We start from the raw sequence: 14,008 nt of genomic DNA on the forward strand, positions 1-14,008 counted from the left end.
TCCAGCACGCCGGCGACGCTCAGGCAATGCAACCCCGCCTCTCCACTCCTGGGGGGACGGCAGCTCAAGTTGGATTCAAACGCATCTCAGGAAGCAGGTTTGGTCGTGTGACCTCAGGGTCAACCAGGGGTCTACGTGGTACAGCTCGCACCAGAGCAGGTCACTAAGAGGTCAGAACTCATCCAAGCACCGCCCACTGACCAATCCTGTCTCACGGACACTGCCAGGGATGACTGTCCTCGGTGGGCAGGCTGTGGGGGGTCTTGGAACACTCAGGGTTTTTAGAGACTCATTCAACCACCATGGTCTTCTCTGGTGGGCCCCCCCCACCCCTGGTGGGCCCCCCCACCCCTGGTGTTAGGATCACTAGTGGCCGTCTCTGCTGAGGCTTCACACTTGGCATCAGTGCAAATAAACACCTGCCACATTTCAACGCTGCCCGTTAACCCACGACAGTTCCTATTGGTTGTAACCGGCACACGACACTCAGAACCTGCAGATGGCACAGGTTTCCTTGTTGCTGTGTCGATGAACACGGCCGCTCAGTCAGGTAGAGGAATGACCTTTACTTGACCTCCCTTCTCTGGTGTTGGAGCACAGAAACCATGACCCAGATTGGGACTTGGCTTGTTCCTGAAAAACCCCAGAGCCCGGAAGCCGTCGGCCGGTGAGGCTCAGGATGGATTATTGATCACCCTGGTTCTATCCTGTTGGTGGAGGTGCTTCCTAGGACACGCCCCCGGTGGGCTGAGCATGTGAGGGAGGATGTTGGTCATGGATGTATAACAAGAACCTTATTCAACTCATTAAGGAAGACTAGAGACCTTCATAGTCAAGGGGGAAATGATTTAATCCTGCAGGACCTCTAGACCTCCAAATGTTAGCGGATCAAACAGCGAGTCAGACGAATCATTTCAAGGTTGTGAAGCTCAAAGGAAGAAACCCACTGTTTTACAGCTGCTTCTGTCTCCAAGAAGACACCGGAAGGACCAACGTTGGTCTCACAGTTTGGCCCCAATCGTGAATTCCTGGAGGCTAAATGACACTCGAGTCCAAACCTTCTTGTATTTACTTGGTTTGGCTCCACCCCACACACATCTGACCAATAAGAGTGAATATTGTCATGTGGTTATTCGTGAGTCATCATCGACTGATTCAGACCGAATGAACTGAAGTGTTCAAGCATCCTGATTCATGTGGCACATCTGGAGTCTTCATGGACCTGGTCAGAGGTCATCAGAGACAAAGTCAGCAGGTAAATATGTGCATTTCAGGCAGCGGTGACGGCGAGCATGGCGAAGCAGGAGGAGACTTTCCTATTTACAGAGGCGAGACGCTGCTCAGGTCCCTCAGGAGCTCTTGCCTTCAAAGTAGGTCTGCTCGATGCGGCGGCAGAAGGACAGCAGGTTGCTGTAGCTCTTGATCCTCTCAGCCAGCTCCGAGCTGGTCAGCCGCGTGGTCAGGATGGTGAACAGGTGACCAAACACCAACGCATCCAGCTCTGTGGGCCTGCCACACACACACACACACACACACACACACACACACACACACACACACACACACACACACACACAGCTGCTAACCACATAACAACACGGTACCCAGCAGTAACACGTTAACACCTTTTATCTTCCTTGATGAGATGATAAGGTAATAAAACATTTGTGACATAAGAATAAAGACAGAAATCCATGTAAACACAGACCAGTGGACTGATACAAGTGACAGTGTTTGAGATGGGGCGGCGGCGCTCAGAGGTAGAGGGGCCGTCTCGCAACCGAAGGGTCGCTGGTTCAATCCCCACTTCCCCTGGTGTCCTTGAGCAAGATACTGAACCCCTAGCTGTTCCTGATGGCCCTGAGACAGGCTGGTGACGCGTCCAGGGTGAACCCGTCTCTCACCCAATATCAGCTGAGATAGGCTCCACCCACACCCACACGGATGGATGGTTTGGGAATCGCTATGTTCCAGGTTTTACACGACTGTATGACCCGTCAGTTGAATATTTACCTGATAGTTTGGGCCAGTTGGTTCACCATCAGAAGTTTTGTGTGTACTTACATGGTAGAAAATACAATGGTACACATCTACGTAGTATTTTCCTTGTAGAATACACATTGTGTTTCAGTTGGTGTTGGAACACTCGTCCCTAAATGCGTCACTGAAAACCTCTCGGAGACTCCCTGCAATTCACTGCATTTACCACAGGGTGGTGGGAAAGAAACACTGACATTCTTCCAAGCATGTTGGTCCTTCCTGGCTGTGACAGGAAGTGAGGCGTTGCCCTGCGGGTCACACAGCTGCTCAGGGAGGAGGAGAATCTTACTGCTTATTGAAGAAGTAGGGTTGTGTTCCGAGCCTCTGGGAAAGGGCCTGGCAGCACTGACTGACGTCCTCGTACACCTGGAACACACCAGACAACAAACGCACAACTGTTCCTCACAAGAGAGCTTTAACTTGTGGTACTGATCCAGTGCACGTTGAGGTGGAAGGTACTTCCGTCTCAGGAACGATGACACGCCGTCATCTGATGGTGGTTTCGATTCTCTGGACGTTTAAGTTGATAGCAAGTGCACACATTTAACTGTTATTATCATTGGAGCACTTTTCCCAAACAGACATCTGGAAAAACCTTTTCAAAATAAAAGCAAAAAATAAAATCCTGAGGCCAGAGGAGTTGCTTACCTGCTCCAGGGTTTTTCCTCCCCAGCCGATGGCGTTCATTTTCCTGCGAATCTCCCACTGCTTCTGGTAGGCCAGGATGTTGCTGAGAGGCCATGAGTAGGGACTGCTGTACCTGGGACGAGAGATCTGAGGAAAACAGAGACGAGCGATGAAGCTGATGGAAGATGACATCATCTGATGCTTTCATGAGAGCGCGAACAGCAGACGCACCTCCGCTGCCGTAGCGTCATCACACCACTGGATATAGAGCTGCGGAGACATGAAACATTCAGACACCTGCCGACAGCTTCACCTCCTGTGGTGTGTGTGTGTGTGTGTGTGTGTGTGAGTGTGTGTACACACCTCAGCAGTGAGAAGCATGTTGTTGACCAGCTCCATGTATGCTTTCATTTCAGCCCTCTGAATGTCGTCCAGGCCGTCGCTCAGGGAGTGACCCTGCATAGAACCAATCATCAACGTTCGTTACAATAACATCAGGCGGCGAGACCCCGGTTGCAGGTCGACGTGGGCGTCACTCACCTTAGCTTTGGCGAACTGCACTATCGGGCCCAGTTCTGACACCACCTGGTTCCCCACATGGATGAAGGGGATCTTCCCTGCAGAGCAACATGAACGCAGACGGTCAGACAGCTGGAATAATAATTCCTGGTGTTTCCACGCCAGTGTTTGCTGCTTTGATCCATGTCAGTCATCTGAACGACAGCAGCTTCCGACGGCGGCTGGTCCTTGAGCTCCGGCTCCATCACCGGATTCAAGTCTGGTTTCATGATCCACTGCTGAGAACTCCACCACGTGCACCCACTGGCGCCTCAGATTCAAAAGTATTTACTGTTCTTATAGTACTTTTTGTTCATTTTCAAAAAGATATTTGTGGGATTCTTGCAGTACTAAAGGGAGCCAGGGAACCAGTGTGACCACAGTTTGAGAACAACTGGACTAGCTGGTTCTACTGGTGTAACTGAGGTCAAACACCAGGTTAGGAGTGACTTGGCTGATAAACACGTGATGGTGCAGCAGGCCACTAACCTGAGGGCGACATGTATTCAGCGTTGGGTTTGCAAACCACCTGCACAGGTAGACCACACATCCTGAGGTAGGCCTGCATAGAGAGGACACACACTGTCACTGACAGTCCACCGGCACACAAACACACGCTGACAACAACTACAGTACAAGTTCACCTGAACAGCCAGAGACGACGCGCAGTCTGACAGCAGAATCTGATCTTCTGTAACAACAGTAGGGTAAACATTAATATCTCCATGGAAACACTTCACAGAGCTTCTGTGTTAGGAAACACTCACCTTTCAGAGGCTGGTACAACTTTGCACTCTCAGGCCACGGCTCAGTAGCTGTCAATGCCACACACACACAGAGTTGCATGGAGAAACGTTCAAATGCTGCTGTAACTTACAATTTCTGCTATTTAATGGTTTGATAAATTCTGAATTGATTCCATCCAGGCTGCAACATTAGATGGAGACAGAATCCAGAGTTTCCATCATGAAGTCATGTTTAGTTTGAGTGATTGAATACTTTATAGCCTCAACTAAAAAAAAAGTTAGAACAGTAAAAGATTTGTCATTATTATGTAATTGTCCACGAAGCATTCAAGTATTCACGAGTATGATGCACTCAGCCAGCGCCAGTACTAGTAGTTTTGGATCAGTGCAGGCAAAGTGCACCGGATGTCCAGTAGAGGGCGCTGCGCGAGGGGAGCTGGGCATCCGCTTAGAGGTCATAATTGTTGCAATCTCCCTCCCGGCCGCGAAGCGGCGCTGAGTAGACGCCTCCAGCCTTTCCTCGGTGGTTGGATTTATTTTAAATAGCTTCAGTAAGTCGCAGTCGTGTTCTGACTGCTCGACACACAACGACCACCGTTGTGATGCACCTGATAGATTCCACGTGATTTCACGAAGCTTCTCTGAGGACAAACAGACCTGATTAGCATAACTAGCTGGTGGCGGCTGTTACTCGCCACTAACGTCTCTTAATCCTGAACCAGGTGATGACAACTATTAACATTGTGATACGACTCACTCTGATTCTGACAAGTCGCGCAACGTTACACTACAAACTAAACTACAACAGCAACTTCCGTTAGCAGAGATGCTAGAGCGTTAGCTAGCTAAAGGCACGAAGCTCGAAACGGCGGACAAAGGCGTCACGCACCTGCCAGCTGCGACACGAAGGCCTCCGCCGCCAGGGACATGACTCCCGCGGTGTCTGCTGGGTTCAGGTGTTGCGTGTACAAACTAACTGAGCTCAAGTCTTTCACTTTCAAGTTAAAGGGCGAGATCTAACTGAACCGTCATCTACTGATCCGACAGCTCTAAGGTTCCGGGGGGGAAGTGTAGCTCCCAATCTTTGGTTCCGCCTTGTGTCGAACGCCGCGTGAGACGTTTAAAAGAATCCATCATATTTACTTACTGGCGTTTTGTAAATTTTGAATAGGTTCACCAGAAGTGACACTCAATCATAGAAACTAATTTTCAAGCCTCTCGAATGTATTACTGTAAATCTTCGCGTCGTTTTTGGCATGTTCTCTTATTATCATTTAGCCTGCGTGCTAATCCAAAGCTTCTGACCTCGTCTTCCACTTCGTTATCGATGTGGTTTCATAATTAGGCCACTTTTTTTCTTCCAGAGTGTCTCCAAGGTAACGTGGTCTATCCCTCAGGAGGCAGTACTCGATGGAACCAGAGGGGGGCACGCTATACCACAGCCCAATGGGTTGCTTTCATGGAGCGGCAGGTCAGTAGGGAATGTGGGACATATCCTTTCCTGTTTTTCAGAATGTTTCAAAAATATTAACGGTGCAATAAAAGTGATGCTGTTTATTTTATTTAAGCGGGAAAGACAGAAAACACCAGAATGAGAAGTGCGGGGCCAGTTGCGTGACAATCTGAGAGATTTTAAAGACTTCTAAAGATGAACTCGAGGCTGCAGCGTCGTTGTTGACGCGCAGTGCAGCTTTGTGTGTCATTCGGTGTGTGTGTCTGTAGGGGAGGGGGTCCTCAACTACCTCAACTACATGAGGACACACGCACATTTGTACTTGTCCTCTTCAGCTCCATCAGGCCGCTGCTGCACCCGCGACTCCAGCGGAAACCCTCAATTAGATGGTGGCGCCCATTTCGTGTGAGAGTCATTGTGTGTGTGTGTGTGTGTGTGTGTGTGTGTGTGTGTGTCTGTCTGTGTGTGTGTTTGTGTGTGTCTGTGTGTGTGTGTGTGAGAGTCAGTGTGTGTGTGTGTCAGTGTGTGTGAGAGAGAGTCAGTGTGTGTGTGTGTGTGTGAGAGAGAGTCAGTGTGTGAGTGAGAGTCAGTGTGTGTGTGTGTGTGTGTGTGTGTCATTGTTTGTGTGTGTCAGTGTGTGTGTGAGTGAGTCAGTGTGTGTGTGTCAGTGTGTGTGTGTGTCAGTGTGTGTGTGAGTGAGAGTCAGTGTGTGAGTGTGAGAGAGAGTCAGTGTGTGTGTGTGTGTGTGAGAGAGAGTCAGTGTGTGTGTCAGTGTGTGTGTGAGAGAGAGTCAGTGTGTGTGTCAGTGTGTGTGTGAGAGAGAGTCAGTGTGTGTGTCAGTGTGTGTGTGTGTCAGTGTGTGTGTCAGTGTGTGTGTCAGTGTGTGTGTGTGTGTGTCAGTGTGTGTGTTTGTGTGTGTGTGTGTGTCAGTGTGTGTGTGTCAGTGTGTGTGTGTGTCAGTGTGTGTGTGTGTGTCAGTGTGTGTGTTTGTGTGTGTGTGTGTGTGTGTCAGTGTGTGTGAGAGAGAGTCAGTGTGTGTGTGTGTGTGTGTGTCAGTGTGAGTGAGTCAGTGTGTGTGTGTCAGCGTGTGTGTGTGAGTGTGTCAGTGTGTGTGTGTGTGTCAGTGTGTGTGTGTGTGTCATTGTTTGTGTGTGTGTGTGAGTGAGAGTCAGTGTGTGTGTGTGTGTGTCAGTGTGTGTGTGTGAGAGTCAGTGTGTGTGTGTCAGTGTGTGTGTGTGAGTGAGTCAGTGTGTGTGTGTGTCAGTGTGTGTGTGTCAGTATGTGTGTGAGTGAGAGTCAGTGTGTGAGTGTGAGAGAGTCAGTGTGTGAGTGTGAGAGAGAGTCAGTGTGTGAGTGTGAGAGAGAGTCAGTGTGTGTGTGTGTGAGAGAGTCAGTGTGTGTGTGTGTGTGTGTGTGTGTGTGAGAGAGAGTCAGTGTGTGTGTGTGTGTGAGAGAGAGAGTCAGTGTGTGTGTGTGTGTGAGAGAGAGAGTCAGTGTGTGTGTCAGTGTGTGTGTGTGTGTCAGTGTGTGTGTGAGAGAGTCAGTGTGTGTGTGTGTGTGTGTCAGTGTGTGTGTGTCAGTGTGTGTGTGTGTCAGTGTGTGTGTGAGAGAGAGTCTGTGTGTGTGTGTGTCAGTGTGTGTGTGTGTGTCAGTGTGTGTGTGAGAGAGAGTCTGTGTGTGTGTGAGAGAGAGTCTGTGTGTGTGTGAGAGAGAGTCTGTGTGTGTGTGAGAGAGAGTCTGTGTGTGTGTGTGTCAGTGTGTGTGTGTGAGAGTCAGTGTGTGTGTGTGAGAGAGAGTCAGTGTGTGTGTGTGTGTGTGTTAGTGTGTGTGTGTGAGAGAGAGTCAATGAGTGTGTGTGTGTGAGAGTCAGTGTGTGTGTGTGTGTAAGTGTATGTGAGAGAGTCAGTGTGTGTGTGAGTGTGTGTGTGTGTGTGAGAGAGTCAGTGTGTGTGTCTGTGTGTGAGAGAGTCAGTGTGTGTGTCAGTGTGTGTGTGTGTGTGAGAGGGTCAGTGTGTGTGTGTGTGAGAGAGTCAGTGTGTGTGTGTGTGAGAGGGTCAATGTGTGTGTGAGAGAGAGTCAGTGTGTGTGTGTGAGAGGGTCAGTGTGTGTGTGAGAGAGAGTCAGTGTGTGTGAGAGAGAGTCAGTGTGTGAGTGTGTGTGTCAGTATGTGTGTGAGATAGTCAGTGAGTGTGAGTGAGAGAGTCAGTGAGTGTGAGTGAGAGAGTCAGTGAGTGTGAGTGAGAGAGTCAGTGAGTGTGAGTGAGAGAGTCAGTGAGTGTGAGTGAGAGAGTCAGTGAGTGTGAGTGAGAGAGTCAGTGAGTGTGAGTGTGAGTGAGAGAGTCAGTGTGTGTGAGTGTGAGTGTGTGTGTCAGTGAGTGTGAGTGAGAGAGTCAGTGTGTGTGAGTGTGAGTGTGTGTGTCAGTGTGTGTGTGAGTGTGAGTGTGTGTGTCAGTGTGTGTGTGAGTGTGAGTGTGTGTGTCAGTGTGTGTGTGAGAGAGTCAGTGTGTGTGTCAGTGTGTGTGTGAGAGAGTCAGTGTGTGTGTGTGTGTGAGAGAGTCAGTGTGTGTGTGTGTGTGTCAGTGTGTGTGTGTCAGTGTGTGTGTGTCAGCGTGTGTGTGTGAGTGTGTCAGCGTGTGTGTGTGAGAGAGTCAGCGTGTGTGTGTGTGTGTGTCAGTGTGTGTGTGTCAGCGTGTGTGTGTGAGTGAGAGTCAGTGTGTGTGCGTGAGAGGGTCAGTGTGTGTGTGTGTGTGAGGGTCAGTGTGTGTGTGTGTGTGAGGGTCAGTGTGTGTGTGTGTGTGAGAGTCAGTGTGTGAGAGTCAGTGTGTGTGAGTGAGTGTGTGTGTGAGTGAGAGTGTGTGTGTGAGTGAGAGTGTGTGTGTGTGTGAGTCAGTGTGTGTGTGTGTATCAGTGTGAGTCAGTGTGTGTGTGTGTGTATCAGTGTGTGTCTGTGTGTGAGAGTCAGTGTGTGTGTGTGTATCAGTGTGTGTCTGTGTGTGAGAGAGTCAGTGTGAGAGTCAGTGTGTGTGTGTGTGTGTCAGTGTGTGTGTGTCAGTGTGAGTCAGTGTGTGTGTTAGTGTGTGAGTCAGTGTGTGTGAGTCAGTGTGTGTGTCAGTGTGAGTCAGTGTGTGTGTGTTTGAGAGAGTCAGTGTGTGTGTGTTTGAGAGAGTCAGTGTGTGTGTGTGTGTATCAGTGTGTGTGTGTTTGATAGAGTCTGTGTGTGTGTGTGTGAGAGAGTCTGTGTGTGTGTGTGTGTGTGTGTGTGTGTGTGTGTGTGTGTGTGAGAGTCATTGTGTGTGTGAGTGAGTGCAAGCAAGTGTGTGTGTCTGGAAGGAGTCAGTAGCTCCTCAGTCTTCTCTCAGACCCCAAACTCAAACTCTCTCCAGGTCGCTGCTCGTTTCTCCTCAGGACAAAACATTTGGCTCCATGTTTGAGTATTTCTTTGGTTCCATCTGGGATTCAGATCGCTTGTTAGCTGTGGTGAGTGCTGGTTAGCTGGTGAGTGCTGGTTAGCTGTGGTGAGTGCTGGTTAGCTGGTGAGTGCTGGTTAGCTGTGGTGAGTGCTGGTTAGCTGTGGCGAGTGCTGGTTAGCTGTGGTGAGTGCTGGTTAGCTGGTGAGTGCTGGTTAGCTGTGGCGAGTGCTGGTTAGCTGGTGAGTGCTGGTTAGCTGTGGTGAGTGCTGGTTAGCTGTGGCGAGTGCTGGTTAGCTGTGGTGAGTGCTGGTTAGCTGTGGTGAGTGCTGGTTAGCTGTGGCGAGTGCTGGTTTGCTCGCTCTTGTGCTTAAATCGTGAAAACATTCTTGCCTCATTTTGTTGCTGGTGAACCTGCATTTTTAATAATGATGTCACAAAATAAACAAATTTATTTGGTTTATTGAAAGCATTTTTATTTTTTCATTAGTTTATTAAAAAAGTCCACATAGAAAAAATTCACCTTAGAAGGTTTTCCTTTTCCAAAATATAGAAAAGAGCCCGGATGGAGCTCGCCCGCAGGATGAAGTTCGGAATGATGCGGTAGACTAAGGACGTGAACAGCATGTAGAACCGGAACCAGAGCCGGTTCTGAGGACCCTGTAACCCTGAGACCACCCGTGACGCTCCCCAGCAGTTGTAGTACTAGTAGTAATAGTACTGTATGGTGGGGGAGGTTCTGGTCAGTAATCGTCTCTCGCTTCTCTCTCAGCGCTGCTGGAGTTTTACCCTGTAAATAAAAACCCTGGTTCCTCCGGTCCGTGCCCCCCCCCCCCCCCCAAGGTAAACTAAGAGGTACTTCAGACATACTACAGTCAGAGTATAAAGCAGAATAGTACACATGTAAGACGCTTCGGCAGGCGCACGTGCGTGGCCGCCAGTGCCGTTTTCAGACCGCCGCCGCCGCCACGTGACTGCCGCCGCTGCCGCTTGTCGTCTTCTTGTTTTTACTGCGTCCTTTGGTGTTGGGCAGCTTGTTGTCCTTCTTCCAGCGCATGCGCCGGTTCTGGAACCAGACCTTCACTTGCCGCTCGGACAGGCAGAGCGCGTGCGCCACCTCGACGCGGCGGCGGCGCGTCAAGTAGCGGCTGAAGTGGAACTCCTTCTCCAGCTCCAAGACCTGCTGGCGCGTGTAGGCCGTCCGCAGCCGCTTCGGCTCGGGGCCCACGTGGTTGGGGTTTACTGGAAGAACGACACACCTTAATATTAACCGTAGTTGCTAATATTTCTTGTTCTTATTACTATTAACATTAATTGACTCTTCTGGGCGGGCCTGCACGGACCCGCGCCCCGGCCGAGCCTGCAGCTCCGTCCTGGCTCGCTGCTGAGCGTCGCTCTTCGTTTCTGATTAAATCCTGGTTTCATTTAAACAAGACGACCTTTAAAAAAACGCCACATTTTATTTAAATCCATATTTAACGAACGTAATAAAAACACTCAGCGTGTGTGTGTGTGTGTGTGTGTGTGTGTGTTACAAACAATACACGCATATTTCTAGTTATGGTTATTTAAATGTAGAATTAAATATTTTTATTATTTATATTTATTTATATAACTATTATTTATTTCATTTACTTTTTGAAAAATAAATTTGCAAGAAATTCCCAGGTTTATTTTCATGAAAAGAAAACGTGGCTGTTTTTGATGGGTAAAATTTCTGAATGGAGAAGTCAAACAAACCGGTGACGGTCACGAGATGATGATTGTTGTAATTATTTTATATTTTCATTAACTCGAAATACATTTATAAGATTAATTATTTGTTAAAGCAAAACACTTTAAAAATTAACAATTTTTAGAAATTAAATTCGAAAAACTGGGGCTCAGGAAGAATGTTTAGCTCAGACTTCGACTTAAATTTATCATAAAAATGAAAGGTTTCATTCATCGGCGATGCTGTCGTTACTCGGTGGTGAGGAAGCCGAAGAGTTCACAAGAATTTACATGAAAGAGAAATTAAAATTCCTCCTTTTGCTGAGGTCCCCGCTACGGACCCCGGTGACCCCGGACTCCCTGGACCCCACATTGAGAACCGCTGTCTTAATGACGGATGTAACGCAAATAAAAGTAATATTTCTACTCATTTCTGTTTCCCAGGGTTAACCACGCTGTCCCTGATAGAGGAAATAATTGGAAACATCCTGCAAATCAAAGTTCGTCTTCATTTGTGCTTGACTGGGACCAAGGAACTGTTCTGGCTCACGCGCGCGCGCGCACGCCGAGGCAGAGCCATAAAACTTTATAGGGGCTGTAATTCTCTCTGAGAGATCATAAATAACTCGACAACAAAAATGGAGCTCGCAAATGGACAGAACACCAGAGGCGTGCGTGAGCGCGCGTGCGTGTGCTGGGGGGGGTGGGGGCTGAGAGGATGAGACAGAATGAGAGATGCGGGGGTGCATACGGGTCCTACCGTGAGCGACGTGCACCTTCTTCATCCAGGGGTAGACGACCACCGGCGGCTTGTCTCTGCCCTGGCAGCCCGCTCTCCTCTGCACCTGCGCCGGCTTGGCGCAGGTCATCCAGGCCTGGCACTGCAGGTCCCTGGCGGAGAACCCCTCCGCCTTCCCGGCCGCGTCCGCCCCGGTGTAGCCGGGGAAGGCCGCGGCTCGGTGCTCTCCATCCTGCACAGACAGTTGATAGCCGGTGTGCTGAGGTGTGTAAGCGGACGGAGGGGGCTGCGAGGGCCGGTAGCCCCCTCCGTAGCCTCCGCCGTCCTGGGGGGGGTTGTAATACCCCCCCTGGTCACTGAAGTTACTGTACTCCTCCTCGCACGGCGGGAACTGCGGCTCGGCGTATTTACAGCTCACCGCGAACGACTCCATGATTGATTTATAGCGCGACTGCGGCAGCGGAATACTAATTTTTCTTTCTCGGCTCTCTCGCTCTCCCCTCTGGCAGCGAGCCATCCCGCGGCTGTCAAATAGACGGACGGCCGCGGGGTCACGTGCCCGCGCGGCCGTCCAATCAGAGGAGACTCGGAGTTGTTTATGTCAGGCGTAATTGGATAATTTGAAGGAAAAAATGTTCATTATTGGACAAATGAGGATTTTCCAGCGGTGAAAAGATTGAATCAGCGTGTCGGTCCATCGGGCCTCCGAGCAGCACCGCGGCTGGCAGGGCGGTACCGGCCTGTGGACCCAGGGAGGATGGTTCCTGCAGCCCGGTGGACCGGCGTCACAAAGGTGTTGGTGCGAGGAGGCGGGGCCTTCCTGCAGCGTCGCGACATCAATGTAATATCATATAATATAATATTATACAATAAATATAATACTGTGTTAAATATCATGACAATTCCTAGGCCTAACATAAAGGCTAATGACGTCTATATCATATCATGCCACAAATATGGCGGGATTTTCCCGTCATCGAGCCGAATCACCATTTCAACCAAATCTCAAATAGTTGCACATCCATCCATCTCCCACCCCTCCATCCCTCATCCCTCCATCTGTCCTTGTCTCCTTCCTCCTCCCCCTCCCATTCAAGACTCGGACTGTAGATTTATGACTTCTAGGTGTGTGACCCCCCGCGCGCGTGCGCGAGGTCTCACACGCGCACGCAGATGGCCGGAGCTGGAAAAATTAATCGGGCCCATATTGAGGGCCGCGGGCCCATATTTGGCCTTGTGGCCGCGGTCAAAGGACGAACAACAAAACGCGTGGAGCAGCGAGTGAATGGGACAAAGCCGGCCGCGGACAGTGAGTAGTGGCGGGCTTTGTTGGCGGGGTCAGGCCGGGGCTCCCACCGCTTGTCAGGGAGAGAAAAATGCTTCTGTTAAAAAATGATGGCGGACAGAAAATAGGTCCGGGTTTAAATGATGAAGGTGCCGCGTCACCGGGAGGAGGAGAGGAGAGGGGATGGTAAACCACCCCACCTCTGGTGCTTTGGCTCGGTCCGAAATGAACTCATCTCTTGATAAATCGGACAGCCGTGACCCGGAACCGGAGGCTGCCAGTAAAAGCAGGAGACGGTGGACCGGACCGGGCTGGAGCCTGCAGCCACGTCCTCGTCCTTTCTCTCTTGTTTGTTTGTTGGTTTCTTTGTTTTTCTTTGTTTATTTCTCATTCTCTCGTTCTTTCTCTCTCTTTTCCTTCCTTCAAGGTTCAGCCTGGTTTGTTTATGGACGATGTCTGCTGACGTTAGTTCACCTCTGATCACGTCATCATGCTCATTTTTTCAACAAAACCAAGTCAGCGAATCGTAGTTTCGAAAAAGATGAAACACAATGAATTTCCGTCGTTGGCAGGAACAGGAAGTGGAACAGTGCAGCTCCTGCCGGGTCAGAACCTGACCTGGTCCATCAGGTGTTGAGCAGAGTGGCTTTGCACATGCGTGACGTCATCATTGAAATATTAATTTACAGCGCCGCCTACAGTGCTACAGGTGACCTACGCGTTTGACTCCCACCAGGCTTTTACCTCCATGACTTCACACCGCTCCAACTTGCTGCAGTACTTTATATACCAGTAGTACTACAGTACTGTATAAAGGCTCAGTCAGTACCAGCTAAGATCAGTCCTGAGCTGCTGCGGCAGCGCCCTGAGGTTGAGGACACAAACGTGCATCCGGCGAGGTTGGCTCAGTTCACAAGAATCGGGTTCTCCTGCCCGGGCTGGTTCTGGTGGACGGTAGGTCCTCCCCTATAGACTCCCCTAGAACCCAATCTGTGACTGAGGAACTCCACACACATTCGGTTCTACAGGGTATCTATAAACGAAGGCTGGCGTCTGGTCACATGGCCACTGGTGAAGACGCGTAGGTCCGTGAGACGGAAGCATCAGTGGTTGCATGGCGCTCTGATATTGGATACTACGTAGTAATGCAGTACTCATATGACGGAGCATGTGGTAGTGGCACCTGAAGCCATCTTGGGTATTTTTTTTATCGTGTCCAAATGTCTTTAATACTTCGTCTTGGTTTCTACCCCGACCATGAATGTCCCCACCACGTCTCATAAAGAGCAGGCGGGAGCTAGCATGGCGCTAACACGCCTGCTTGCTTGCTTCCATCTCCAGAGCAACATGGCCGCTGTGGACACTCTGGAAGCCTCTACAGGGGAGAAGAGTCACGGCACCGCCTGCCTCTAAACTCAGGCGAACTCAGACTGTGACGAG

General features: G+C 50.0%; 2 protein-coding genes and 1 long non-coding RNA gene across 5 annotated transcripts in view; 1 reads left to right on the forward strand and 2 right to left on the reverse strand.

The window, feature by feature from the left end:
* Positions 1 to 831: 831 nt before the first annotated feature.
* Positions 832 to 5,044, reverse strand: mtx2 (metaxin 2). 2 transcript variants are annotated; one of them, XM_086180656.1, is made up of 10 exons: positions 4,861 to 5,044; positions 3,993 to 4,040; positions 3,870 to 3,913; positions 3,715 to 3,787; positions 3,208 to 3,284; positions 3,031 to 3,123; positions 2,899 to 2,937; positions 2,689 to 2,814; positions 2,330 to 2,406; positions 832 to 1,509 (listed from the first exon to the last, which is right to left on the reverse strand). In XM_086180656.1, the coding sequence occupies exons 1-10, from the start codon at positions 4,898 to 4,900 to the stop codon at positions 1,350 to 1,352; spliced, it is 777 nt and encodes a 258-aa protein (XP_086036782.1). In that variant the 5' UTR covers positions 4,901 to 5,044; the 3' UTR covers positions 832 to 1,349. The 2 variants fall into 2 exon arrangements, with proteins under 2 accessions (XP_086036782.1, XP_086036780.1); XM_086180654.1 differs by having other exon boundaries at positions 3,870 to 3,916; positions 4,861 to 5,043.
* LOC147247070 (uncharacterized) overlaps positions 4,475 to 14,008 on the forward strand; it is a 20,751-nt gene continuing 11,217 nt past the window's right edge. For both annotated transcript variants that reach the window (XR_015109470.1, XR_015109471.1), the window contains exons 1-2: positions 4,475 to 4,693; positions 5,336 to 5,442. This is a non-coding gene — a long non-coding RNA (uncharacterized LOC147247070). The remainder of the gene's footprint in view (positions 4,694 to 5,335; positions 5,443 to 14,008) is intronic.
* LOC147247071 (homeobox protein Hox-D4b-like) lies at positions 9,692 to 11,716 on the reverse strand. The gene is made up of 2 exons (XM_086180250.1): positions 11,305 to 11,716; positions 9,692 to 10,073 (listed from the first exon to the last, which is right to left on the reverse strand). The coding sequence occupies exons 1-2, from the start codon at positions 11,714 to 11,716 to the stop codon at positions 9,781 to 9,783; spliced, it is 705 nt and encodes a 234-aa protein (XP_086036376.1). The 3' UTR covers positions 9,692 to 9,780.

Source organism: Aulostomus chinensis, chromosome 16, assembly GCF_037954235.1.
Source record: "Aulostomus chinensis isolate RoL2024-O1b breed Wild chromosome 16, RoL_Achi_v1.0, whole genome shotgun sequence".
Taxonomy (NCBI): Eukaryota; Metazoa; Chordata; class Actinopteri; order Syngnathiformes; family Aulostomidae; genus Aulostomus; species Aulostomus chinensis.